General features: G+C 38.3%; 1 protein-coding gene across 2 annotated transcripts in view; it reads left to right on the top strand.

The window, feature by feature from the left end:
• The window catches only part of HHAT (hedgehog acyltransferase), a 146,666-nt gene that overhangs the window by 65,836 nt on the left and 53,705 nt on the right, over positions 1-27,125 (top strand). Inside the window, exons 10-12 of one of the 2 annotated variants that reach the window (XM_064414329.1) lie at positions 7,426-7,627; positions 22,196-22,340; positions 22,454-22,565. In XM_064414329.1, the coding sequence (XP_064270399.1) occupies positions 7,426-7,627; positions 22,196-22,340; positions 22,454-22,506 (400 nt within the window). In that variant the 3' untranslated portion in view covers positions 22,507-22,565. Of the gene's footprint in view, positions 1-7,425; positions 7,628-22,195; positions 22,341-22,453; positions 22,566-27,125 lie in introns of those variants that run through there. The other variant, XM_064414328.1, reaches the window with a different exon arrangement.

Raw genomic sequence — 27,125 nt, 5'->3', positions numbered from 1 at the left:
ACAATAATTCCATTGTCTATGGAGCTGATGCCTTTTTGATTCTAGAATACTGCACCCAAAGTCCTTTACTGTTCAGTTTTACTGTGATGTATGTGGTTAACAGTACTTTGGCTGGAGAGGTGCTGAATTCCTGTCCCTAAGGTACACTCAGTTCCATGGTTGGAATTTGTGTGCTGGTGCATCCATTCCCACCAGTCTGGTGACAACAACTGCCTGTCATAAATCCTGCAGCGTTTTACCTGAAGATATGAGATAGTTATTGAGGTCTTGGCCCACATTTAACATGCACATCCCTTGGGATGTGTGGAGTTTGATAGGGCTGACCATAGAGCAGCTTGTAGTGGCTTAGTTTTTCCGTGCCCTTAGGTTGGATCCTAATTCTCTACAAAGCGATTGGGAGCGCTTGAACCCAACTCAATGAGATTTCTTGACAGATTTTACTGAGTTGCAGCTTAATAGTGTAATTCATCCTTTCTGCTTTTCTGCTAGCTGGTGGTTAGTAGGGAGTATGTAATTCCCACTGAATTTCTCTGTGTTGTCTGTCACATCCAGTGTAAAAGCTGGGAGAAGTAAAGAAAATAAGTGGGGAAAAAAGAATTATTTTGTTCATGGTATTGCTTATGCATTTTGTCTAATGATTGTTTAGGGCACAATGAGCAATTCCTGGTGCAGAAATCTGGACTGGAATATCTGCACCTCTCTGAGTAATGCCCTAGCCACAGAGTTGTTTTTTTTCTTGCATATTCACTCTTTGAATCTCATTTATTTTCTGCCTGGTGGCAGCCTGGTAACAGACAGCTGGAGCACTCCTCTGAGAGGCAAGATATGTTGGTCTCCCTGGCAAAGAGCCTGACCTCTACCATTTTATAAGCAGAGAGTGACAGTGCTATTAATATATCCCTCTTCTAGCTGTGTTTTCAAAGGAGTATGTAGCCTGCCTGTTGTGCTGCTGAGCCCAGATATCATCAACACATGGTCGGTGTATTGTGAATATCAGGAGTGAATTGGGCCCCTGAGGAGAGTTAAGTTCAGAACAGCTTCAGGGAGCTCTGCAGACTCCTTATGGGAGGAGGCAGGAGTGCCTCCTGCCCAGCTCCCTCTGTCAGCTGCGGACACAGCCCTCTCCCACCCAGTAGTTGAGCTCTAGGCACTTAAGTCTAGGTTGTTTTGGCAATAACGTCTAGGCTTCTACTGTCAGCAAAATGTTTGGGGTGCTGGTTTGAACTTAATGCTATAACCAGTCTTTTGGCTCTTTGGTCATCTGGAAGCTCTCCCATTTCCATTCTGATCAAAGGCAGCTGACTGGTAGTTTTGCATTTGACTGCAAACAGGTGGTGGTAGGCAGGGTTTCTTTCTTTCTTACATACAGCTGGAAGAAAACTAAACACAGCAGTCCATCAGTAATGAAACTTTTTCCATTAGAAGGAAATACTATGATTTAGATTAAAATTTCATTTGAAATAAATGAATCTCTTTGAAAATGTGAGCCTCCTTGGAAGAGTGAATTCAAAATAATTTATTCAGTATTCTGCATTTATCTGCCCTTTGACATATGGACTCGACTCGTGTCAGTTTTTGTGTTGAATGCAAGGGAAGACAAGTATTTTAAACACTTCTCAGTTTTTTAGTAGGAAACCTCTCACTCAGTCTTTGCTGGGAAGCATGCTAACAATTGTGAAGTGAATGAGAATTCAGTTTATATCTGTAAAGCTGAGTGTTCTTGCATATGAAAATTCTCATTAATGCTTTGTAAACCAAATGGACTTAGCTTCTCATTAAACAATTTTGTGGTAATGCAACAAGACCTGCCTGCAGCCAACATCAGCTTAAATATTTTAAAGGATCTGCATTTGTCAAGGTCTCTAAACATCAGGTTAAGCTGGTGAGGTGAGGAAGTCTCTTACAGAGCTTAAAAAGCTTTGCCAACAGCCAGCAAAATTGTTAGACTGTGAGAAATGGAGTTTAACAGAACAAGTCTTAGTCTCTTAATGAAAACTTTGCAAAATGGTATTCGAAGTATCTCTGGTTATTTCTTTATTTCAGTTGCAAATATGAGTGGCTCAGCCTTCAAAGTCATGCTTATGGGAGATGTTTCTGTGATTTAAAACAAATTATTCCTGTAGGACCCAGTCTTGCAAAGACTTACAGGTGTGCTTTATTTATGCACTCTGTGTAGCTCCATTGAAGTCAGTGTCAGCTTGAAGTGACAAAACAAGAATCGTGAGAACTCACCCAGACGTAAGAATTTGCAGAGCTGTGCCTGACATCTTTTTATTATGCAGCAGAAAAAAAGTTCATGGTTTAAGGCCATGAAGAGAGTATTAAAAACGAATTAAGGAAGCCCAGCACCAGCATAATGCTGCCTGGACAAGATTTTTCACACATGTCCACAAGTGAACACCCTCCCTGTACAGAGCCTCAAGTGCTTTCTGTAGTCAGGATGCAAGATCAAGACTGCATTATCCTTCTTAAACTTCTGCTGTGTTGTCTCTGTAATTGCCCAATTCAAAACAGTATGATGGTCACACACTTAACCCTTGAGTGCTTTGAAGATTACAGAGAGATTGGAATGTTCCCTGAAATAAAACACAAAATTCTCATATATTAATTGTGTTTACTTTGCCATTACAAGCAAATTAACTTTTCCTTTTTTTTTTTTTTACATTTCACCTCATTCTGGATTAGCTGTTCCAAGAGCAATGCCTAAGAGAGGGGAAAAAATTGTGTATAGCACGCACCTTGCTGTATTACCTTAGTTCAGGAAGAAATTGAGGCACATGTTGAAGAAAGGTCCTGGACAGAGCAGCAGTTAAATGGGTACTTTACTTGCACTTACTTCAAGATTTAAATATGTTTAAAATTACATGCATGTGCAAGTAAGAGCAGTATGTGGAGGTCTCAAGGAATAATAGCCCTCCTGAATGATTCTTAACTGATTAAAAATGCTTCTTTTAGAGATCTTCTGAAGTTACCAGAATAAAAACTTCATAATGTAGTGTGTTTTTCAAGGGAATGGTTGTCAGATGTCTTATGATTGTTCTGGAGATTACCACTTCAAGAAAACTAACAAAATGGTTATTGGATTTAAAAGGTATTCTCTGTAAGTAAATGTCACTTTTAAATACTTCAGCTATTATGTTTGTGTTTGCATTACTGTAGGGATTTAAATGGTACAATTTGCATATTTTATCCAATTCTCTAATGTTCACTTAGTGAGTTAAAATTAAGATAAGTTGTGTAAATGGAACAGCTTGCTGGCTGTGGATAAGGTTTAAATCACCTGCACTAAAAGTACTGCACTTTGGAGAAGAGTATGCTTTGTTCATGAAAGCAGCATGTTTAATTGCATGTAAGTTTAAGTATGAAATCAAAAGAGAAATAGAAAGATAGAAAACACAGAAATATTTTTAAGACTGACATCTTTGCCTTGGGAGGGGAAGGCTAAGAATGTATGTTTAGTCATGTCAGGTCTGGGGTGTGCATGCAATTAATTTTTGCTATATAACATTCTCCCAATATTTTTATTTATGTGCTTCTAACACACCCCAGATGTTTTGGGATTCTAATCACATGTAGTTCTCTTTCCCCTTCTCTCCACATTACATGTATAACTTTTTCTTCTGACAGCATGAAATACCTTCCCTGGTTGTCCTTAAGGGAGGTCTAGCCAGCCCCAGCCCAGGAATGGCTGGCAAAGCCTGGCCTGTGATGTTCACATGTTCCTATCTGATAGTCTGCCTAGAAATCGCTGTTCTTCCACCTTCAAATTTCTCCTTTGAAGCTCTGCCAGTGATTGACTTTTGGCCCCCTAAGTCAATGTTTTATTTTTAAATACTCACCTAGCTTGCAGATTTTTGATACTAAGCATTTTCCACAGGTCTAATCTTCTTGTCTGTAATTTTCATGGATCTTAAGGCCATTGCTGGCCATCCATCTAACACAACCTGGAGGGACATGACCAATTGCTACCCTCAAATCTACTCAACATCCTTTTCTCCTTGCAAAATATTTTGCTGCTTTCCTTTATCAGTCCACCTTTGGATTATTTACCACCAAGGAACTGCTGAGTTTTCTTTTTCTGTATGCTAAGATAAATTTGTTGTATATTGGTGCCACATTTTCCAGCTTTTCTGTCCTCCTTACACATGTAGAATAAATGTGCCATCTGTTCAAGAGCTGTTAAGAAACTCTACTACAAGGGTGTTCCTTTTAGTTGAGTTAGGCTGTCATGAGTACCCATGGTTACTTTTATGTGCTAATAGACTCCAAACCAGGGATTTTGAACTTCTGTGTGGATTTTCTGTGATTAGAAATGGGAATAATCTTAAAAGCTGCATGGAAGCTTAAGATGAGATATTTATGTAATGCTGTTCTACTTATGGTGCAGCAGGTCAGCATGTTCTACAGCAACCTCTCCATTTGTGTAAACCCTGAGTAAAGTACAGGGTTTACAGTACAAAGGGACTGCAGGGAGAGATTGCAGGTAGATGGAAGTATTGGTAAGAAGAGAAGTCAGGAACCATGCAGATATAAAAGACATCAATTTGTAGTAGCCATTGTCCCTTAAACTCTTTCCCTGCCTACTTCCTTCCCTCCTCACAGATTTTCTTACTGAAGTGGGGGGCAGCACAGCTTTCTGAATGCACTGTAAGAGGTTCCTTTTCTTCCCATGGGGAAGGGTGAACCAGGGACTGTGCAGGGTGTAGCGGCTGGACAAGGTTAAACACAACAAATTGTTAGTTACAAAGTGTGTGTTGTGTTGTAGCTAATACAGAACTAATATATTTCTTCTATCATCTGGCTTAATAATGCTTTTCCTGGGGTTATTCTCCCTCACACTTGAGTGTTTGTGCAGGTTTTTGTAATCAAATGAGTATTTTTCTGTGTAAACACATAGGGGAAGTATAGAGAAATTAGACTGTAAATTTACCAGTGTGCTCTAAAATAAGCAAAATGCATCCTTGCAGCAATGAGAGTTCTGGCATAGTTGTTTTGCAAGACAGTTTTGGTTATTGGAGTGTTTTGGTAACCAGAGAGCACACAGAGCCTGGTCTTGAGGCAGGCTCTGCCCCTGGCTGCACACTGAGTTGCCCATTGCTTGTATGCAAGCCTGCCAGTGCAGCAGTGCATGCACATGTACATCACATGGGTGTGATGTGCATGGATGATAAGGTAGCAAATAACCTTTTCCCTCTGATGTGTTCTGTAATGTAGCAATGATTTTTTCATGAGATTTTTCTGAGTGAAAAATACAGGAACTTACAGAATTGCTCTTCACTCTGTTCAAGAGAAATGACTCAACATCTATCAATCCTTTATAATCACTGTGAAGCTGCCACTGGGAATGCCCTGACAGGGAAGGCAAGACACATGATCTGAGAGTGGTTACTGCCTGGTGACAAGGGATGGCAGCCAGCTGCCTGTCCGTTTCCTTATGCCACTAGCAGGGAAGGAGAGTGGCTTTGCTTTCTGCTTTCCATTTCTCCTCTGGGCAGGGAGGCAGACTCTCCACAGTACTGGAGGGGAAGGTCAGAGTGTTAGTAAAGATTTTGTTATTCCTTTTGGCTTCTGTCCTTCTTCAAACAGGTTGTGGATTTTCAGTTGCACATTTGCCATCAGCCTCACTACGAGCTAAAACTTCACTAACCTTTAACATTAATCAGAATTATGAGTTGCTGCTGCTCAATTATCTAGCTGCTGTTGTTAAACACTAAAAATCAGAAAATAGCCTATTTTTCTCTGCACAGTAAGCTGAAAGCCCTTCAGGCCAACCTGAAGTGAGCTGCAATTGGAAACAAATGTGTTGATGCTGCTGATCTCTTCCTGGCGATGCCATTGCCAGTGGTGGCTGCCTGTGCAGCTCTGCTCTCTTTACCCTCTGTGCCACAGCCCTGCAGGACGTTCACTGCTTGCAGACTGCTAAGGTAAACCCCTCTGCCATTAGATAAATTGATTGCAATTGCAAGTGTCTGTTCAAACGTAGGAAGGAGAGAGAGAAGAAAAGCACAACATAAATAGAAACTATTGCTCTTAATTTCTATTTATTTTTCATATGCTTAGTGAAAAAGCACACCTATACTGAAAAACATGTAATCAGATGTTCCCTGTAGCAGATTGAATTAAAAAGGTGTATTGATGTTATGCTAAGAAAGAATTTAGAGCATTTGACACTTGCTTTTTAATGACTTTTGTTTACCCTTTAATTATGTTCATCACTGTATTTTACCTCATTATTTATTTTCTTATTTCCTAAGATTAGGAATAAGCAGTGTGTCAATTTCCCTTTTAAATTTTTAAAATAATATTTATCCCTGAATGTGAAAACTGATAACTAGAGATAAAAATTTCACTGGAAAACAAAAAAATCCCTGAATTATCTTAGCAAGTAGGAATAGTCTCAAATATGAGTACAGACATGCCAAAGGAATGACAGCTGAGAAGAGCTGTCACTGGTGCTTCTCAATACCACATCTCCTTGCTGGTACCCATGAGCTGGGTGGTGACTCCCCTGCCTGGTGGGCTCCTTCAAAGTGTTGACAGAAATATGCAACTCTTTCAGACAGTGTCTGGCCAGTGGGCATGCCTTAATCAGAAAATGATGGGAGTGGATGTAGCTCTTCAGGCTGGAAGTGAAATGACCCACAAAATAGTGTCAGCTTTCAGAATCCCATTGCTTCTGGTGTTTTTTCTGAAGGAGCACTGCTTTCTGGACACTTATAAGCATCAATTAATGATTAAGGTTATGACTCCTGGGTTCAGTTTAAATGCAGAATATAATTGCATGCAGAGTGCTTCATATGAGTTTCCAGGCTTTTTTTGGTATGATTCTCCAAAGGTCATCAGACTGACATGATCCTGAGAGTATAATAGAAGAACCAGATAGGAAGTGTTTACAGTTCACATAATTTTTAATGAAATATTTTAAAAGAAAGAAATTACAACCTTTTAGTAATAAAGTATGTTTGCATGCATCAACATTTCTGACATATGGGAAATGCTCTATGGGTTGTGACTGTATGTGACTTTATATAATGTTTTAAATTTTTTTGTTAACAATCTTATAATTTAAATTCACATGAAGATTACAGATAATTTCTGTAGCTAACTTAGAACTATTCCAATTTAAAAAAATTGATTATTTGCTATTTGCAGTTTTGATAATATAGTTTGGACTATATATTTGCCTAATGCAGAGTTCCCAGGACCACAAAATTGTCCTTTTGCCAAATGGTACATGCACATATTTCATGAAGTGATCTACAGCTTTGCAGAAAATAGGGCAAGCTCTGTAAATAGAGCATGTCAGGTATTTTTTTCTCATTCTTTTTTATACTACAAATTGACACATTTGTTCTGTGGTGGATGTTTTTCTGAGATTTCTGTGAAATCTCTAACAGCACTGCTTATTTGTCATTTCACCTACAGGTACATTTATGTTCCAATGGGAGGATCTCAGTCCAGTTTGCTTGGAACACTATTATCTACAGCCCTCACTTTTGCTTTTGTAAGCTACTGGCATGGAGGACAGAGTTATTTGTGGTACTGGGGTGCATTTAATTGGCTTGGAGTAATCGTGGAGAATGGCACCAAGAGGATACTTTCAATTTCACTTATTCAAGATTTAATTGTAAGTTGAATCTTTCTCCATTTCATATGCTTGCTTCCTGACTCCATGCTCATCTGAAGTTTCTGGTTACTAGTTTGGTTTAATCAAGATTAAAATCGTGATAACAGATAGAGTTAGCATTCCCTTGCCCACCACCCAGTATCTGAGGTAATAACGAGTTCATAACACTAGAATTTTGCAAAGTAGCAGCAAAGCAGATGGTGAAATATGCATGGTCTTAAAAGCTTCCTCTGCAGTCCTAGAGTAAGCAAATGCTTGTCACGTTGTATAGGGATGAACTGAAGCCAGTTTTAACATTTGTATTCTGATTTCACTCAGGATGGCCTTAAAATATTCATCTTCACTAAAATTAGGAGTGTATGTTTCTAACCATGTGTTTCCTGGACAAATGTGTGTGTAGCAGCTGCTTGCATCTGGGAACAAGCTTACACTGGGAAATCTTATGCCACTAAAGAGCAAAGTAAAGAAAACATTATTTTGACTTGAAATCCTCTGATATTTTCATTTTACTTATATTTTTGACCTTCATGCTGTAATTTCCAAAGGACAAAATTGACTTTGATGTGCAATTAGATGCAAAAACCACTATTTAAATTTTGATGGTCATGTTAATCTGCAGGTTCGCTCACTAGTAAATCCCAAATCTTCTAATAACTGTTTGTAAGACTGATTTGTATGTCTTGCTTCCTTACTAGTGATAATTACACAGAATTCATACTCCTCTGTATTGTTGTTTTGGTGGAGACTCAGTCTGGACCCTGATGGAGTCCTGATGCTCAAGGAATGATGCTTGTTGTCCCTCCTACCCATTTCAGTTTTCACTGTTGTTGTGGCATCCTGTGTGTGGCAGTTGATATAGCTCACTAATTTAGTAGCTTATATCACCCAATTGTCCATCACTGCAATTTCAGTGATAGTCTGGATGCAGATTTTGTACCTTCCTAGAGAATAAATTTATCAGATCCATTAATCCTCCCTCTTGGGGAAAACTGAGCTTCACCAGCTGACCAGATGCATATGTTTGTCTCTGGACTCCAACACAACATAGTTTTTTAGGCATCCAGCTATAGGAGGAAAGAAAAATGTTGGGGCTTGCTTTTTCTATCTGATGTCACTGTATTAGAAATTTTAATAAAACTCCTAGGGAATTAAGTTCTTAAATGTCATAGAAATTATAATGATAATGATAATGATATAAAGGTGGGGTTATATATGTTGGATTAACTTCTAACACATAGTTCTAATTATAGTTAACTGATGCTGGCAGTAGGGTTATTTTTGTATAAATTAAATCCCCAGCCAAGTGCATTTTACCCCTTTCCTCCACCTTGTTTTCATCCCTTGTTTTTAAAGGCCTATCCAGTCTCCTTTGTTTCTCATTTCTATTTGGAAATATGGTTGTAGACCTTCTTGAGAAGACCCTTTCATATCTTTTCCTGAAATAAATCTGAAGCCAGAATTTTTTATATGTGTAATTTTGGCATCTACATTAGTACAGGAGGCAGATTGCTGCAGCTATGGCCAAGTTATGATTTGCCCTGTGCCTTGAAGGTTGCTCTACAAGAACATGAACTACAAAACACTCATTACTGCTCTCTCCTCACTGTTCTAACTAACTCCCATTTTCTTCTTGAATGCTGATACTTGGGGGCAGATGAGCAGTTGGACTTTTCATTGTCCATATCAAAGGGTGGAGTGATATGACATTCTCTGAGATGTACCACATTTGAAAGAAACTGAAAATTTCCCAGTACCCTGTATAAATTTCCTCTTTCCCCTTTTAATCTGTTTCTTGGAAATATTCCTGTCATCCTGTCTTGGTGAGGGGTGTGCTGCAAGTCTAATCACTGTGGTGTTGAAGACCCTCTTCTGGGGGATGGGTTTTTCACTTAAATTTCATCTGTTGACAAGCTGAAATCCTTTGCATTCTTGTGCTTCACTCAGTTGCTGTGTTGGCTCTTGAGAGCTATTTTTGAAAAGGAAAGTCTATTTTTGTCTTCAGAATAGCAGATGAGTTTTTGAAAAAATACAGAGCACAGGTTTATGCTTTTTTTAACCCATTCTGTTCAGCAAACCTCCTCATATATTATTCTTAAAGTTGAGATATATAATTCAGTTGAGCAGGAGGTGCTTAGTAAAAAAAAAAAAATCTAGAGATATAAGTTTAATTTTAATTTTGCTCTGTTTTTGAGTTTGAATTGACCACTAAGAGTACCAAAAATGGTATCAATACTGCCTCCTTTTTTTCCCCTCACTCAATATTGTTTCAATTCGCTTGCAAAGGGAAAATTAAAAATCAAAATAGAGCATATTCAGCTCTCATCTTTCCCTGAATCCTTGTGCTAACTAAATATATATATATGTGTATATCACCTATATTTATGCAGATTTTAGGGTAGTTTCAGTCCCAATGCTTGAAACCAGCAGGAAACAATATGGGGAAATCCCACTTTTGTAGCAGTCTGGCTGGTTTAAAATATTATCTCAGGCATATTGAGCTAGAACAAACAAAGCAGCATTGTCATTATTTGTGAGAAGTAAAATCAACATATAAACAAATATCTACTGAAAACAGTAAATTCCCCAACCCCAAAAATTGGTTCTGGAACTTTTAATTTGAACTGGTTTCAAACCAGTGGCTGGCTTCCTGCGTTCAGCTCTAGAAGAGCTGATGATCTTTCTTCCATCCTTTTCAGCTTACACTCTTCTGCACCTTAGTGTTTCAGTAAGTTGTGTGAGGAGAAGTTATTTCCATGTCTTTTTTTCCTTATTGATTACTTGTTAGTTCTCAGTAAATTAGAGCTGAATTAATTAATATTTTCTTTTCAGCAAAATGTTATATATAAAACAACAATAAATCCTAGGCTTCCTAAGATAGGGTAAATCTGGGAACTTTATATTAAATGGGAGAAGTTTCATTGTGTTTTTGTCAGATCTTTTTTTTCTTACTTTTTCAGGTGATATTTAGATCTGAGCAAGGTAGTGCTTTGCTTCACTGTTTTTATATTAATTTCTTACGGATGAAGAGACTCGAGCTGTAACTCATTTGAAATCAATGACAATTGGTATAGACTTTTAATAAATAATGTGTTTGATTTATGAAAGAAAATGCTAATGGCTAACATTCTCCCAGTGATTTGAAGTTTTTCCTTCTCTTTCCTTAAGGAAAATGATCTATAGAAAAACAGATCTATAAAAAAATTAGATCTTGATATAAAAATAGATTTAGAATGAGTTAAACCTTAGAGTCGCTGGCAACACCTTTAAATCAATGGATTTTTGAAGAAGAAATATTTGAAGATTATCCAAAAGGAAGAGGTAGCAAAGGGAGTGAAACTGGCAGATTGATAAAATTAATGCTTTAATCTAAATTGAAATAGCAACATTTATCTTTTTACTTCTTCGGTTAAGTGAAAACATGTCATTCAGTCTAGTAAGATTTTTTAAATTGAGACATAAAGATCTCTCTTCTCAAAATCATACTATGATGAATTTCTAGTTTAAGATATTATTTTTAGATTTATTTGGTATGAAACTAAATACACCATAAGCAATTCATTTTGGGAAACCAACTACTTTTACATATGGCATATTTTAAATTTTTACTATTCTTGTAAGTGTTTTGTTTTTTTGAAGTATAGAATATTTTGATTTCTACATTTTCATTTATGGCTGCAATGACGTGCACTAATGATGTCCATTTCAATATGCTGTCATTTCCTACCCAGTCTCCCTTTGCAAAAGGGGAAGCATTTTATATGATGTCCATATTTTTCTTAGTGGTTTAGATTAGACTTCATTAGTACGTTAGATTATTATTTTCCCCAGAGGAATGAACTCCATACATTTGTCTCTGTAGTTAAAAGATCACCATTATTTTGTGCACCAAAGATCAGGTCAATGACAACTACTATCTTCAGCTTTCCAGAGAGCAGAATTTTAGATGATTTCCATAGTTTGGGTGGGGTGAGGTGTTTTTTGTCTGTTTCTGGGTTTTTTTCCCTCTGCTTAATTTTGTTTGCCCTGTTTGTTCTGCTATATGCATTAAAATGTCTACATTTGTTCGTAATAAGTTATGCATTGTACAGTGATCCTGCAGACAGCTGATGTGGAGCATGGAAAGGTTCTGACTGGTTAGCCTGACCTCTGAGCTCTGGTTCCACAGGGAATTATGCTGATCTAAAAGCTCATTGCTGTTGAGGGGGGAAAGGTTTAATTTCTCCTTCCTCCTCCTCATGCCTTCCTGCTGGGATCTTTGCTCTGCTGATCTAGCTCTTTATGCCTGCAGAAAGCTCTACTTCCTTGGGTTATTTTATTGATATCATGGAGAGGAATCTGAAAAGCATCCAAAGCAGTACAGTGTAAGAGACAAAAGCTAAGGAAAGGGAATAGAAGGGGAGGAGCTCGACTGCTTGGAACCTCCCACTTGTAAATGTGCATAAAGTGTGGGGTAGCAGACTGAACCTCTGTATTTAAGAGCAGGGAAACAAAGAAGCCAGTTGGGTTCTGCTGCATTAGTTACTCAGGCTATTCTAGGGCACACATTCAGCCTCACCAAGGTGGAAGTGCCTGTGTATTTCACAACCATTTACATATTCAATGTATGTGTCCTATAGACATTGAAAAATTAGGAATTACTTCCTCTCAATCTTTTCGCAAGTAAACTCACTTTAAACTGCCACACGACAAGTGAAGTTTCCTTCTTCATTAGAGACAAGTTCTGACTAAACATTATGAAGTCATTCAAGGGAGGTATGTTTGTTGACCACCTTGGAAGATTAAATCTTTAATAAGATCTCTGCAACAAATAAAGACCCTAACAGCTGTTCTTCAGCATGCACTGGGCCTTGATCTTCCTCTTACTTCATTTGGTGGAAAAAGTACTTATATCTCTTGTACGCTATTGTCAAGCCAGTCTGGCCCTTTCTTTTTTCCAATAGTTTTGTATAATTCTTAAATCTTTTTATTGCAGCATGGTGATTTGGTTAAGTGACAAGCATTACCAATGGTACTTTCTTTATAACATCTTTATGTACTTGCTGTAGAATAGTGTTTGAGTTTGTTGCTTCACTTTCTAAGAATGAACAAATTCCCTTAATCAGACTCTTATTCTCTAATGCAGAATTGGTTTTTGAGACTAGGTACCAACCATAATGTCAAAACCCAGACTAAGGGAAGAGGCTTGCCACTCACTCCCTACTGCTCACCCTGACCTTGAGTTCAGCCATATCATTGCTCTAACCAGGAATCGTTACTATCCAGAGTAGACATGCTCTGACTCAAAATAGACGGAAACTTGTTCTTCTATATGTGAACATTAGTCAGGGCAGATTTGTGACTACTGGTCTTTGGTATGTAGAAGCAGCAAGCTGAATCAAGGTGCTCTTTTGTACTGAGATGCTGAATGATCATCAAAGGTAAATATGGGTTGCCTGATGCATCCTAGTCAGTCTAGGACTTCTAGTTTTGCTAACAATAGTTCTGAGTCGAGCAATTCTTGCCATGTTTCTGCTTTTGCTTGATTTTATTTTCTTCTGTCTTCTGCACCCTTCTGTGGTAAAGTTTCATTTGTCTTAATGGAAGTAAATCCCATAACCTTTTGAGTGCCCTGCTAGAATGTGCTCACACAGTCACACACTTACATTGTGGCACTGGTTTTCTTTGCTGAGGGATCTTCTCATCTCAAACCCAGTAACAAAAACTGAAAATGTAGTAGAGGGACAAGCATATGCAATGGAATACAGAATTTTGTGTGGTGGATGACAAAAATGACTGCAGAAATAATTTAGAGATAATATTGTATTGTTTTCTATATTTTGAGGCTTTTTTTGGTCTAGTCTTTGCAAGAAATACTATTTTTTTATGCCAGAAGTGGAGAAATCGTTGTGATTTCTCTGATATGATTACTGCTCTGCTCCAGACAGCAATGTCAGCTGGGAAGCCCCTGGCATAGCTGCTTCATTGTCATAAAAAAACCCCCAAAAACCATGTATCCCACCTACCAGCATTATTTACTTCCTCTTCCATTTTGGAGACCTTGGGCAATTTTCTGGTGCTAGTTCATTAAAGCTGTTTGAAAAGCAACTAAATCATGCTACAGTGTGAAAACAAGGCAGAATGATGCTGGTTATGTGCTTCTTTGTTACTGTTGCATGAATACAGCCTCCCTCTGTGGTTTGCCTCAAAAATTAGTCCAGGCTATAGATGTCAGCAATTACAGAAAAACAAGTTAAAGTCCTGAGGAGTGGTTGCACTCTGTTCTTCCTGCTCTGACTTGAGCTACAGAACATTGCTACAGGGAAAGAGTGGTCTTTATTTGCTGAGAGTGTTTGTCAAATGTCTCCACAGGGATTATTACTGTGTATTATTTATTTGCTAACAGTCATAAAACTCAGCACTAATGATTGGTGAAGTTGGATCCCTTCCGAACTGGATTACAATTTAAAAGGTAAAAATGTTAACGTGTGGATGAGGGAACTGAGAGAATCAGCATGGGCAGAATGAGAACCTAAAGAACAAAAACAGGGATGTCAAGTACCTAGACACAGAGAAGACAGCACAAATCTCTCGATCAGTGAGAACTGAGACACATTTACAGGAATATGTACACTGCTATTACTTGGCTAAATTCCCTGCTTTAAACATAAAACAGAGAAGAGGATGGTGCATTTCAGTGCTGTTCATTTTGTACTTTTCACAAACTGCCACTTAAAAAAGAATAAATGGGCAGGTTCTTTGAGAGTGAAGAGTTAAATGTAGAAGTACAGAAATTTACTTGTGTGTATGTCAAGCTTTCACACATGCTTCTGTAAGTGTAGTGGATACATACGAGCTGGTAGGAGGCTTTCTTCAAACAGAAGGGGGAGTTGGCTGTTTGCTGAGAGATGCTATAAATGTAGATCTCTTGGAAAGTCTAAAAATGAAATGGTGCTAGTGCAAGACAGCGTTTTGTTGAGTGCATGTTTAGTAAGACATCAATAGAGAAGATGAGTATCTTCTCAAATACTATATATAGCATTTATTCCTAAATTCAGAATCAAATTCTATTTGTGAAAATAGATCTTAACTGACAGCTGCTTGATTTTAATTGTGTGGTCCTCTTTTTGTAGGAGTTATGTAGGGAATTACAGGTTGTTTGCATCATCCTGTCTCTTGGAAAAATGCTGTCAGTTCCTGCTTTCATGTGTGAACCTTCCAGGAGCTAATTTTTACCTTTGCTTTGCAAGGAAAGTATATTATTTGAAAAGAAATGGGATATGACCTCAAGCCACGGTTCAGGTTGGGTAGAAAGGAGGGAAAAACTGCAAGCAAAATGAAATGCCAGAAAAATGAAGCAAACTGAAGTAAAGGGGGTGTTTCTGGATTAGAGTTAGGTGAAGAACAGAACAAACAGGAGTGATTGCCATGATTACTGAAGGGTACTATGTATGTTGATGAGGAAGTAAATTTGTTCTTCTAGTTAGTGTGGAAGTTATTGATGGATAAGATCTGGTAACACATCTTGTTTGCTTTCCTCTTGCAGGCCTGTTCTTATCTTGGTATGTTGCAGCTCTGGGAATTCCACAATTTCTTTTACAGGATTTCATAAATTAATATTTTGTACATGTGTTCAACCAGAATTCTTTATTTTTGTTGCTCTTCTGTTCTATGCTACAGTCTCTACTCTTACTCTGTTGAACATCTGTCCCTCAGCTTCTGAGTGCAGGAATATGTACCATATTGAGATGTCAGCCTCTCATGAGCTGCCTTTCCCGGGCTCCTGTTGATCTTCGAGCATAACTTGTGTTATCATCAATGAGCACGGGTAGTCCCTCCCTTTGTTTCAGCAGTCTCCCAAACACGCATCTGTCGCGATGACCCCATTGCCCACTGACAATGTGTATTAACAAACATAAGATGCTCCATTGCTTGGACCCAACCCATCTTTATTTCTATTGCTCACTTTAAAAATTAAATAAATTGACATTCTGTTTGGCAGAGCTTTGTCACAATTTTCAGCCTTTCCTCCGTCCCATCTGCTCCCCCAGCTGCTCAGTCACACCCTGCCCTCCATTTTCAGTGTGCCGAACTGCAGATAGATAAAATAGCCGGTAACTGTTAGTCAGGATGTGTTGCCTCCCTTCCCACTGTCCCATCTGCTCCTCGCTCTCTTGCAGCTTTTCACCCATGCTCCTATTTTTTTGCTGTCCTGTTATTTTTGGCAAATGGCTGCATTGCGGATGACCCAGATTCAGGATATGTATTGGGGTGTTTGCTCTTGTGTTAATGTGGCAGTTCCTGGGGTTCAGGGCCTTTGAAAGTTGGCTTGTCATTTACCTGAGCACATTTTCTTAAAGAAAGCTCTTGAGGAGGGCTGGCACCTTTAAGATTGACTGGGTGGTATCCCTTCTGTCAATAAGTATGAAAGTTGTGAGAGGGGCTTAATCCTTTAGTTGGAGTACAGTGGAGGGTGAAAACTGAAGCTCAGAAAATTGCACTAGTAAAAAGAACTTTGAGGCTTTTTCTAAGCTCTTTGCTGATATGCATGAGAACACCCCTGTATCCCTTCTGTACTGGGGCAGCTTTACTCACAAACATTTTATCTGTCCATCCTCTCCCCCTAAAAGTCCTTGTAAACCCGAAATAACAGACTATTGCAAAGAATGTTTAATTTTGGTTTTGTGACATAAAGATGAGTCAACCTTGCATCAGATTTTAAGCATTGTTTGTCTAATAAAAACGTTGAGGAAATGGAAAGAATGGAATTCTAGGAAGCACACTTCTCATACACTAGGAGAGGCAATGAAAGATAATGCAGGAATAGGTGTTATTTTCATGTAGTTAATTTGCTCTATTTCTTCAACACAATAAATAGTGCAGTTTCTATATCTTATTTGGCTGATAGGTTTGAGTGGGAGAGAATGAAGTCTGTAGAACTGATAGTAATGAAATATTGTATGCTTTTAAAAGAAGAAATCTCTTCTAAAAGTTGTTCTAGGTTATCTTGATCATTAAAAAACAAAGGCAGATGAAAATAGATTAATGTAATTTCTAGTTTTGCAGTTTGTAGTATCAAGTATGTTTCATGTCACTCTGGTCATAGTATCTGACAGTCTTCTTCCACAGTGCATATGTTCACATAAGAGATAATTCAGCTGCTTCTCCAATTTTATCACATGCTCTTGTTTTACCATGTGCTTGGATCGTCAATTCTCTGGATGGGTAGTTCATAAAGATATAAATGTTGTGAATCTCTGTTTTACTCCATGAAGATAGACTCTTGCTTAAATTGCAGGAAATTTAATTCCTTTATATGGGACTTGTTAAAGTATTTTCAGTATAAGCAAGCTCAATAACGTCACTGACTCTACGGAGAAGTTTTCTTTAATCTGTCCCAGAACAGCTCTTTAAATGAGATGTTTTGCAAATGCAGCACACATAGATGCTTTCCCTCTTATGAGTGTTTGCCAAGAAGTTACCAGCTAATGTCTGTCAGGGGAGACTGCCTGCCACTTGTCACTGTGTCATCAAGCTGGGTTTGCAGCATGGTGGAAAACATGTGCCCCTGTTCCTGAGCCCTCCCTAACCCAGTGTGCTGCTTCGGACCTGCTCCCAGAACAAGCCACTGCAGCTGGATTTGGCATCTCTGTCAATGACGAGCCTTTGGGATATTCCAAATCACCATGATGCCACCATTTTTGCTAGAAAAAGTTTAAGAATGGTGGATGTAGGAAAATGTTGGCTTGCTTCCCTGATAAAATACTGAAGGATTTATTTCTGTAAAAAACTTTAGTGTGATATTGTGTAGAGGACTGCCTACTTTTGACTGCTATACAGAATTCAGTCTTAGGTATCTCCTCAACTTCATAGAATTATAGAATAGTTTGAGTTGGCAGGGACCTTAAAGATCATCTAGTTCCAACCCCCTGCCATGGACAGGGACACTTTCTACTAGAGCAGGTTGCTCAGAGATCCATCCAGCCTGGCCTTGAACACTGCCAGCGACGGGCCATCCACAGCTTCTCTGGGCAACCAGTTCCTCACCACCCTTACGGCAAAGAATGTTTAATACCTAATCTAAAGCTATGCTCTTTCTGTTTGAAGCCACTCTCTCTTGTCTTGTCACTACATGTGACTTGTCCTGTCACTACAAGTTTCCATCTGGAAGAATGGATTACTTATCTTGGTCAGTCTTCCCCACAGCGTTTTCTCTGTTGTTGGCTAGCTCGAGAAATAAATGCATTTACCTGGACCCTCAATTTGATCTTTCTGTGCCATTCAGTGCTATCTTTGTGAACAGTCCTGTAAAAATGCAAATTTACTGACCGTACCTCTAAGTGACACTAGAGAGAAGTTCCTTTAAATTCTGCTCTGCTGCCTGAAGCCACTTCTCCTTCCATGTTTGTGTATTTTGTGCTCAGAGTGGTGTAATTAACTTGCATAGCAAATGAAATAAGTATTTTCTCTCTAACTCAAAATTCCACTGTGTCCTTTACCTTAACTCTTAATTCTCACCTAAATGATCTATTCTGTTGTGTGTTGTCCTTCATCAGCTTTCTCAAGAGGCAACCATTATACAAGCTTCCCATCTCTGGCTTGGTTTTCTCTTAGAGGCTAAATGTGACATGTAAGTGGAAATGGATTTAGGAATGGAAATGTTTGGACCATGCAATTTCTTTTCACGCCTGTCTTCCTCCTCCACTCTCAAACTCATAAGATTTGCTTGTCAAGGTACCCTTCTACATCATACTACCATTTATTTCTGTAAGATGGCTGCAAACACTGCAGTGTTGGGAGAGCTCTGATGGCAGCCAGTTTTGCTAGACCAAACAATGTGCAGAGGGAAGTTTTTTTCCAACATCTGGCAAAAATGTCTGAGGCTGATCTTCATGTATAACAGCAATGGGTTTAGAATAACAACCCGAACTCCATTCAGTTGCAGGAAAGGTTGCTTGGGCCAATGTTTTACAAGCCACCTTCTATGTCATGCTGCATGTGTTTGGGCTATCATGATGATATGGTTTGGTTTTGGTTTTTGGGGTTTTTTTGTGGGTTGTTTTTTGTTGTTGTTGGGGTTTTTTTGGTTTTTGGTTTTTGGGGGTTTTTTTTGGTGTGTTGTTTAAGTGCTACAGTCCATTTATTTCACAATGTGTGGGGGAGGTGGGGGAAGATGTGAGATTATAAGATGGAGCATTGAGGAGGGATGCCCGAGTTTCAGCCTGGCAGCCATGGTTTCATTGTAATTTAACACAAGATTGCCATTCTATCTTCTGGCTGTATTTCCAACAAGAAAGATGAGAGAGAAACAGACAACAGTAAAATCCAGAGAAACACCACAAATCCATAGCAATTGTTTATATTGCTGTAATAGAGCATATTGTTAAAAGCATTAAATGGCATCATGAAGAGTTGTGGGTGTAGAAAGTTTTTTTAAGTTTGCTTTGATGTAAACAGTTTGCTGTACATTCTCAAAATTTACAAGCTTGGAAATATTTAATTAAAATTATTGTTATGGGTTATCTAGACCAATGTAATTTCTTTTTCATTGCTACATAATGCTTTTAATATATTAAATTGAGCACACTACCTGCTCGGGTACTTTCCCAGTTAGCTTCTTCTAGATGTCTTGAGATGTTTAAGGAAAGTTTTCTTTTTTACTCTTATAGCAGCTGAGTAAAATCTGCATTGACATCAAAGACTGTCAGGAAAATGTTTACTGCTTTTTAGATCAATGACTAGCCAAGCTAATGGAAATTAGCTACAGCAAAACCCATTGAAGATTCAGTGCTTGTCTAAACTGTGTCTGTCATAAACTGTTCCTTTATACCTTATAAATGGCTAAGGGCTTTTATGGTCTATACTACATTTAACTTGCCTTGTTTAATGTGCAGCACTTCTGTAAAAGGTGATGTACTATATATGACAGTTTATTTTTTTAGTAACTCTATTTATTAAAAGAAAAAAGGTAGCAGAGCTTTTTTAGTTATTTATATTGTTTTAGTTGTACTGCTTTGGGTTGTAAAACAGGCAAACTTTAGAAACTTAACAAGTCTGATCGTTACCTTGATGGAAAATGCAGTTAAACACCAACTGTCTGATGGGTTGCCCATGTCTAATTCTTTCTGTTGTTTAGCAGAGGTTTTTTACCTTTCTCAATTAAAACTGGTTTTCCTAAGAGTTGACAAGTAAGTCTGATAGACAAAGGGAGAGTGAAAGGTAGATCTGATGATAGAAAATGCCCTATTTGAGCTGTAGCTTAATTCGAGCTACCATGATCATAACTTGTCCTTATTTAAACTTTTTTGTTGACATGGATTTCATAGCAAGATTTGAAATGTTTTCTCTGTGTGCCTACACTTCCACGTTCTGAAAAGACATATGTTTTTCATGTGTGGGACCATACATTCAAACTAAGCCTTTCAGGGAGAGACAAACTTAAGCTGTCCTCTATGTGTGTGCATACAGAAGGAGAAGGCATTGGAAGTCCTTGGATAGCTTTGGAGATGTGAAGTATTAGAAAGGGAAAAAATTCTTTCACTAACTCAATTGTCTGTGTCTGTGAATATTTATATAATTTTTATATTCTCTACCTCTTCCTATCATGCCCTAGTTTTTATCCAGAATTTGCACAGAAAAATCTCAGTCTCTGTTTTCATACATGACTATTTTTCATAGCATTGTGTGGAAGATTGGCTGTTGCTCTATTGCACATACTGACTGATACAGAGCACCGTCCTCAAACCTTATCTGTCCTCATTTTTGTGCTGACTCAGACTGACTCATGTACTAGATATAGTTCTGACCAAGGGTAACGTTCAATTTCCCAGAGATTACTTTGCAGTAATATGTTGAAATTGTATTTCGATGCCTGTAACTGTCATTTATTTGAAGATTTATCTCTTTATAATCTAGCACTTGAAACATTTGTTTTGATGCTTACAGAAGGAGCAATTTAATTGTCTAGAAATGTATTTTTGGTGTGTTTTGATCATGTGTTTATGTTGTTTCAGGTATCTGAGCATGAATTTTGGTCTGCCTGTAGCTATTAAAGATTAATTACCGCTTTTTTTGTTCTTCTTTTTTTTTTTGTTTTGGTTTGGTTTGGTTTTTGGTGCTGCAGTCACAAGACTTTGCTTTCTGCAACATCACCATTTAGGAGATGAAGGCTGAGCAGTCCCCGATACTTCCCTTATTTTCCATGCCCTGGAAAATGGTCATCACTTCACACAAAGCATTCACTGTTTTTTAAATTCAAGCACTATGTACAGAGGCTTTCAGCCTGGGGCCATAATGTACAGGATGTTTTTCCTTGTGCCGTAATGAGACAATATTTCTTGGTGAAGTGCTGTAAATGTTCTTTAAATTTTCCTCTACCAACTGATTAATGGAGGAAGCTAAAACTCCCTCATCCTTCTTTTGCCATCTTCTTGCAGTCTCCATGCTGCACTCACACCTCAGGTGAAAATGCAAAATACAGATTCACAAAAATGTAAACTAGTATATGGTAGAGAGAGACCTCCTTTATTGGTATCATTAGGACAAAAGTACCAAAATCTGGATAATTACACTTCTTGAACATGAGCAGTAACATTTGCACTGAAAAGAAAATTTGAGATTGCCTGTATATATGAAGCTTTTTTTAGAGGTATCTATTGTTAAGAGTAATTTGTTAAGAATCATTACTATAACCAGATCTAATCTGATTCTAGAATCTTTCAGTGTTGTCTTATTAAATCAGCCAGAGGATTAATGACTTCTGAAGTTGTTTGATGCTGTTTGCTGTCTACTGAAATGTTTTACTCTATATTGGATCCTACTGGAAGTATCACCCACCCTAGAACATTGCTGCTGTTCACATCTGTCAGCAAAAATACATCAAGGAGCATATTTTGTAAAATAAGAATTAATCCACTGAATGTATAGAACTGTGTCCCATTCTGGGCTCCTCACACCAGGGACATGGACATGCTGGAGTGAGTCCAGCCAAAGGACTGATAGTAAAGGGACTGAAACCTCTGCTGTAAACTCTTACAAGCTGAGGGATCTGGGACTGTTCAGCCCGGAGGAGAGAAGGCTCAGGGGAATATTATCCATATGTATAAATACCCAACTACAGGCTTTTCTAAGTGGTATTCAGTGACAGGACAAAAGGCAGGGGGCACAGACTGAAATCCAATTTAAACATAAAAAATACATTTAAACACAAAAAAAAATCACTTCTCTTGTGAGTAGTTGCCCAGCAAGGTTTGGCAGTCTTCTTCACTGGGGGTATTCAAAACCCAAACAGATACAGCCCTGAGCAGCCTTCTCTAGCTGACCCTGCTTTGATCTTTCTAAGTAACCTCCAGTGGTCACTTCCAGCCATAACTATGATTCAAGACTGCTTTTAATCAGGAAGCCTTACTCCATTTTGAATGGCATTGGTGAGAGGTTCTGTTAGATATTTAAGAAACCTTTGGGATCTGTTCCATAAGGATGTGAACTTCTGTCTAAAAGTTGTTTGTTGTAATGGCAATGTCTTTTTCTAATGCTGCTTGAAAATTTGCAGGGATTGTTAACTTCATATGCACCTTTTGTTTTGCCCCTCAGGAACGTTTCTTCTCGCCAAGATTTCGTCGTCGACTTCATGCTGTCCTAGCATCTGTTAGCACTTCAATGCTGATTTTATCAAATCTAATATTTCTTGGAGGAAATCAAGTTGGAAAAATCTACTGGAACAGGATCTTTATGGAAGGCAAGTTTATTTTTATGTGCTTTCTAGATAACAGAATGTTCCAATTGTTACCTTGGGTGGGCTGAGCCAGGTTTTTCCTCTCAGTGCACTAACTGGGAGTTAATTTTTTTCAGATCAAAACTATCAAAAATCTGAGAAAATTCAAATAAATCTGCAGGCTGCATGACTACAAAGAAACATTGCTTTTTTCCCATTCAAGCCTAGAAGGAGGGCTGTCAGGCTTCTCTGACAAAGAGAAATCACTGAAGATCAAGTAATAAATGTGTGACAAGTTACCAAGTTGAATTTTTTCCCCACTCTGCATTTAACACACATCAGTAAGGATAGGTGTACTAAAGCCAACCCCATAGATTCTGTGGATGGTTAGTGGGTAAGATCTGCATAATACAGCATAACTGAGCAAGCATTAATGGCTGTTTTTTTGTAGTGAATGTGACTTCAGGCTGGGGACCTGCTGACTATTGAGGACAAGTGTGGGGACAGGGGAACTTGGGTGACAGTGTCAGCCTGTGGTGCTGCTGAATAAGCAGTATGGGACGTGCTCTGAACTGACTCAGGAGACAGAGCGAGCTTTAAGTGTTTTGCTAGAGGTCAGTGTAAGTAGGACCAGTTTTCTTTTTACGTTCTTACTGCTGCCAGTCAAACTAAGATCTTGTAGAGGAATATTTCTTCCTCAAGAGGGAAGTACTAATAGGCTTCTGTGCCTAGCAGTGTTCTCTTAAAAAGACCACCACTGTCTATGGCAGTGTTTTCTCCTCTTGTTCCTTTCAATGGCTTAGAAATCAGCTCTGGAGTTCCAAGATCCTACTTAAGCATCTCAAAATAGTGAAACTCTTAAAGAGTGAGTTATGTATATGAGTGGAACAATTTATCTTCTGAACTAAAGGAGAAAAACTATTCAAAGAGCTTGAAGAAAGGAACATTTTTACCATGAAGTATAGTGAAGCTTTATATTAATACTGAGCAGCAAAGAGGGAGTACTAGATTTTGCTCTTCAAAGCATAAAATACTTGTTTTCTTTTTTTTGAAAGGCTTTGTTTTTTGTTTTCTCTTAAATTGTTTCCTTAGAATTAGTTGGCTAATAGTAGAAAATAAGCTGAAAGAAAAAGTTGAAAGTAAATTTGAACATCTCTTCTTAATTATTAAAAGAAAAAAAAGGATTAGTGAAGTTGTCTATCTCAGGCTTACAGCTCCATACAAATTAATTCCCTAATGCAATCTATATATTATATGAGAATATATATCAAGAAAGTATGCCTTCCTTGTTAGAAGGGCTAGTGGTTGTGTAGGGGTTTGCAACTGATGAAGGACAATGTTTTATCAAGTATAACAATATTTAATTCAAACAGAATCAATCAATTATTGATTGTTTTTCTAGGTTTGTTTTTTTCTTTTCCTTGGGGGGGCTAATTCTTTGCTCTATTTCTCCTGCACTTGAATACATAGAGTTACTTAAGGATTAGGTACCAGTCATCTAAGAAAGGAATAAGAAATCAGTTTAGTCATTTGCATCTTTGTTTCCATGATGTTTTAATCAAATTAACTTTATTTTCAGAACATGAAAGCTTTTGCTTAGCCCAGCTCATACTCCACTAGTAGAAATCTCAGTGTTTAGCTTTGAGAGCTTTGTATGCCTCTATTATTTGATCACTCAGATGCCTGTGAGTATATTGTTTAACTGCATTATTGTTCTGACAACTCCCAAACTGAAACATCCATGAAAATTTTATTGCATCTACACACCTGATCCACTGTGGTTTTCTTACTGTGGAACAAATGGGGTGAACTCTGCTATCACTGCAGGCTGGGGGATGAACAGACCAAGAGCAGCTCTGCAGTGAGAGACTTGGGGGTGCTGGTGGATGAAAAGCTGGACGTGACCCAGCAATGTTCACTGGCAGCCCAGAAAGCCAAATGTGTTTTGGGCTACATCAAAAGGAGCTTGGGCAGCAGGCCAAGGAAGGGGATTCTGCCTCTCTGTTCCCCTGTGGTGAGACCCCTCCTGCAGTGCTGTGTCCAGCTCTGGGGTCACCAGCACAGGGAGGACATGGACCTGTTGAAGCAAAAATGAGTAGAAGGATGGAGCACCTCTCCAGTGAGGAAAGGCTGAGAGAGTTGGGATTGTTCAGCCTGGAGAAGAGAAGGCTTCAGGGTGACCTAACTGCAGCCTTCCAATACCTGAAGGGAGACTACAAGAAGGATGGAAAGGGACATTTTACAAGAAGCTGTAGTGACAGGACAAGGGGGAATGGCTTCAAACTGAAAGAGGGTAAGTTTAGATTAGGTACTAGGAAGAAATTCTTCCCTGTACAGAAGGCACTGGAACAGGTTGGTCAGAGAAGTTGTGGATGCCCCATCCCTGGAAGTGTCCAAAGTCAGGCCAGATGGATCTCTGAGCAACCTGGTGTAGTGGGAGAAGTCCCTGCCCATGGCAGGGGGCTGGACCTGGGTGGTCTTTAGGGTCCCTTCCAACCCAAGATATTCAATGATTCTAGGATTGAAGGCTGGTCAAATCCAGAAGAACTATTCAAAACTTGGTATTCAGTTTCAACTGAATTTAGGTGCTGGTCTGTAAGAGAGACAACAAAAATCTATGTTTGGAGTGTGCAATGCTAAAAACTAAAGTTAAATAAATTTGTTTGTAGTCTGCACTGTTCTGGTGAATCCAACTCATCAATACTTATAGACTAAACTAAACACTACAAATATTTACTCTTTGATCATTCCTTTGTCAGCCCAAGAACAGATGAGATGATCTAGTTACTTGGCTTGAACTCAAGATTTTGTCTTCACCTTGATTAAAAATTCAGTGGGGATATGCTTGACTTGTTAGAACTAAGGATGGTGGTGGTGGGTGGGTGTTCTGTGAGGCAGAAGGGTATTTGTTTGGGTTTTTATATTTGCACTTCATTTCTGATGATGCAAGCAATATAAAGTTCCCAAGAATTAAGATTTTTTTTGTGCATTATGATTCTGGCGAGCTTTGATTAGAAAGATGTTGATATTCTGTCATTGACTTCTGGAGAATAGTCTAGAAATCTGGCAAAGGACCCCCAGAGCTCTTTTGTATGTAATACCCAAATCTGAGTCATTTCACTTGGTAGATAATGCAATGTTAAAATGTCCAGTACATTACTGAGATCTGCTAAATATGTATCTAGTTGCTTTCAATCAGTACTTGTTAGCTTTGGTTAAGAAGAAAGAAGATATTCTGTAAATTTCAGGTTAAAATATTAGAAATAATATTCTCTATTTCAAAGCTTTTTGATCTCTTTGAGATTTACCTTGGCTTAGGAAAGCTAAGCAGGTTTTGCATCACTCTAAAACCAGAGAGTAGACATTTCCACTGGGAGGACATCTCTACATTCTCAGGAACCTGCCAGCAGGACTTGAGATTTGTTGACTGAGGTGGCAGAATTTTCTTCAGTACTAGTGTCACATAAAATCCCTCTGAGGTCAGGAATAGAGAGATGTGGAAGCAGAACCTCCCACCTGTGCACTATCGGCTGCAAAGAGTAGTTGGTTCCTTTACTTTGTTCAAATCCCACAGAATTATGTCTATAAAGATCAGTACGTGTACAGGTAGGAAAAAAATAGGAGAACAGATGTGTGCTTCACAGTTTGTAAACGTAATTGGCATTTGTAGATCACTAAAAAGTAGACAAGAACATATATGCTAAAGTCCAGCAATAAAATGCATCTCAGAGCAGAAATCAGATCTGCAGGTTTAGGTGCAATATAAGAAGTTGTGTGTGGCATTTTCAGGTCTAGCAAGTAAATGAACCTCAGAATATCAGTATTGTAAGGCTCTAAATGCCCAGCCTACAGCACTTCATAGTTAGAAATTAGCAGTTCTGTTGTATAATACTGAAAAACAGAACACTGAGGAGTAGCTACCTGCTAGCATGTATGTGACAGTGATGCAAATTAAAACCAACATGCTCTTAAAAGAAAGTTTTACTGAAGCTTAAGGTGTGTGAAATGCACTTCTAGTATTTCTCTTTGGTTACTGGAGAGGATTTACTCTGTTCTTTTGCAAAGACTGAGTATTGTCAAAAATCTTTACAGTTTTCAGAGAGTGGGGAAGAAAAGATATGGATATGAAAGCAATTAAATCTCAGGGCCAGCACAGTCAGTTCAATGAGAACCATGCAAGTGGGATACCTTTGTTATCAAAGATTTGTGAATTGCATTTTAGAACAGGATTTAGATTAAGTTTCCTGGGATTCTTATTTGTCTGATACTTGAACTGCTTTGAAGTGCTTTGGCAGTGCTTTCCACAGTTCCCATGCCACAAACAAGGGGAGTTGATATCTGAGCATGTATTCTTTAGTATTTGTTTCTTCTTGTGAAAAATAGGTTAAATTTATCTGGCTTTAAAAAGAATTTTGTGCATCATCAAAATCACTGGTGTCAAAATTATGAGAGCAGAGGTCTGTGTGTCTTATGTGTATGAATATTTGTTCTTCATTTTGTTCTGAAAATTCTCTGTGTTCTTTCTGTTCAGACCAGTCTTAGTGCTTGTTTCTAAAATGTAATTTGGCCCTGTTATTTGCAAAGAAAAAAGTTCCTATAGCAAGCATTTACTTTGATCTTTCTTTTGTAAGAATTTTCTCATGAGAGACAATGTCACAAATGTCTAGTAAGAAAGTAGGAGAAATATCTTCTACATAACAAACCATTTTTAATCCTGTATTCTCCATAATCAAGTAATGCTTCGCTTCAAAATGAGATGCTCCAACAAGAAGGGTTCTCTTTGGAAGGGCTCACTCCTGCAACCAGCAC

Source organism: Passer domesticus, chromosome 3 (assembly GCF_036417665.1).
Source record: "Passer domesticus isolate bPasDom1 chromosome 3, bPasDom1.hap1, whole genome shotgun sequence".
NCBI classification, from domain to species: domain Eukaryota; kingdom Metazoa; phylum Chordata; class Aves; order Passeriformes; family Passeridae; genus Passer; species Passer domesticus.
This window is presented reverse-complemented; position numbering and strand designations above follow the sequence as displayed.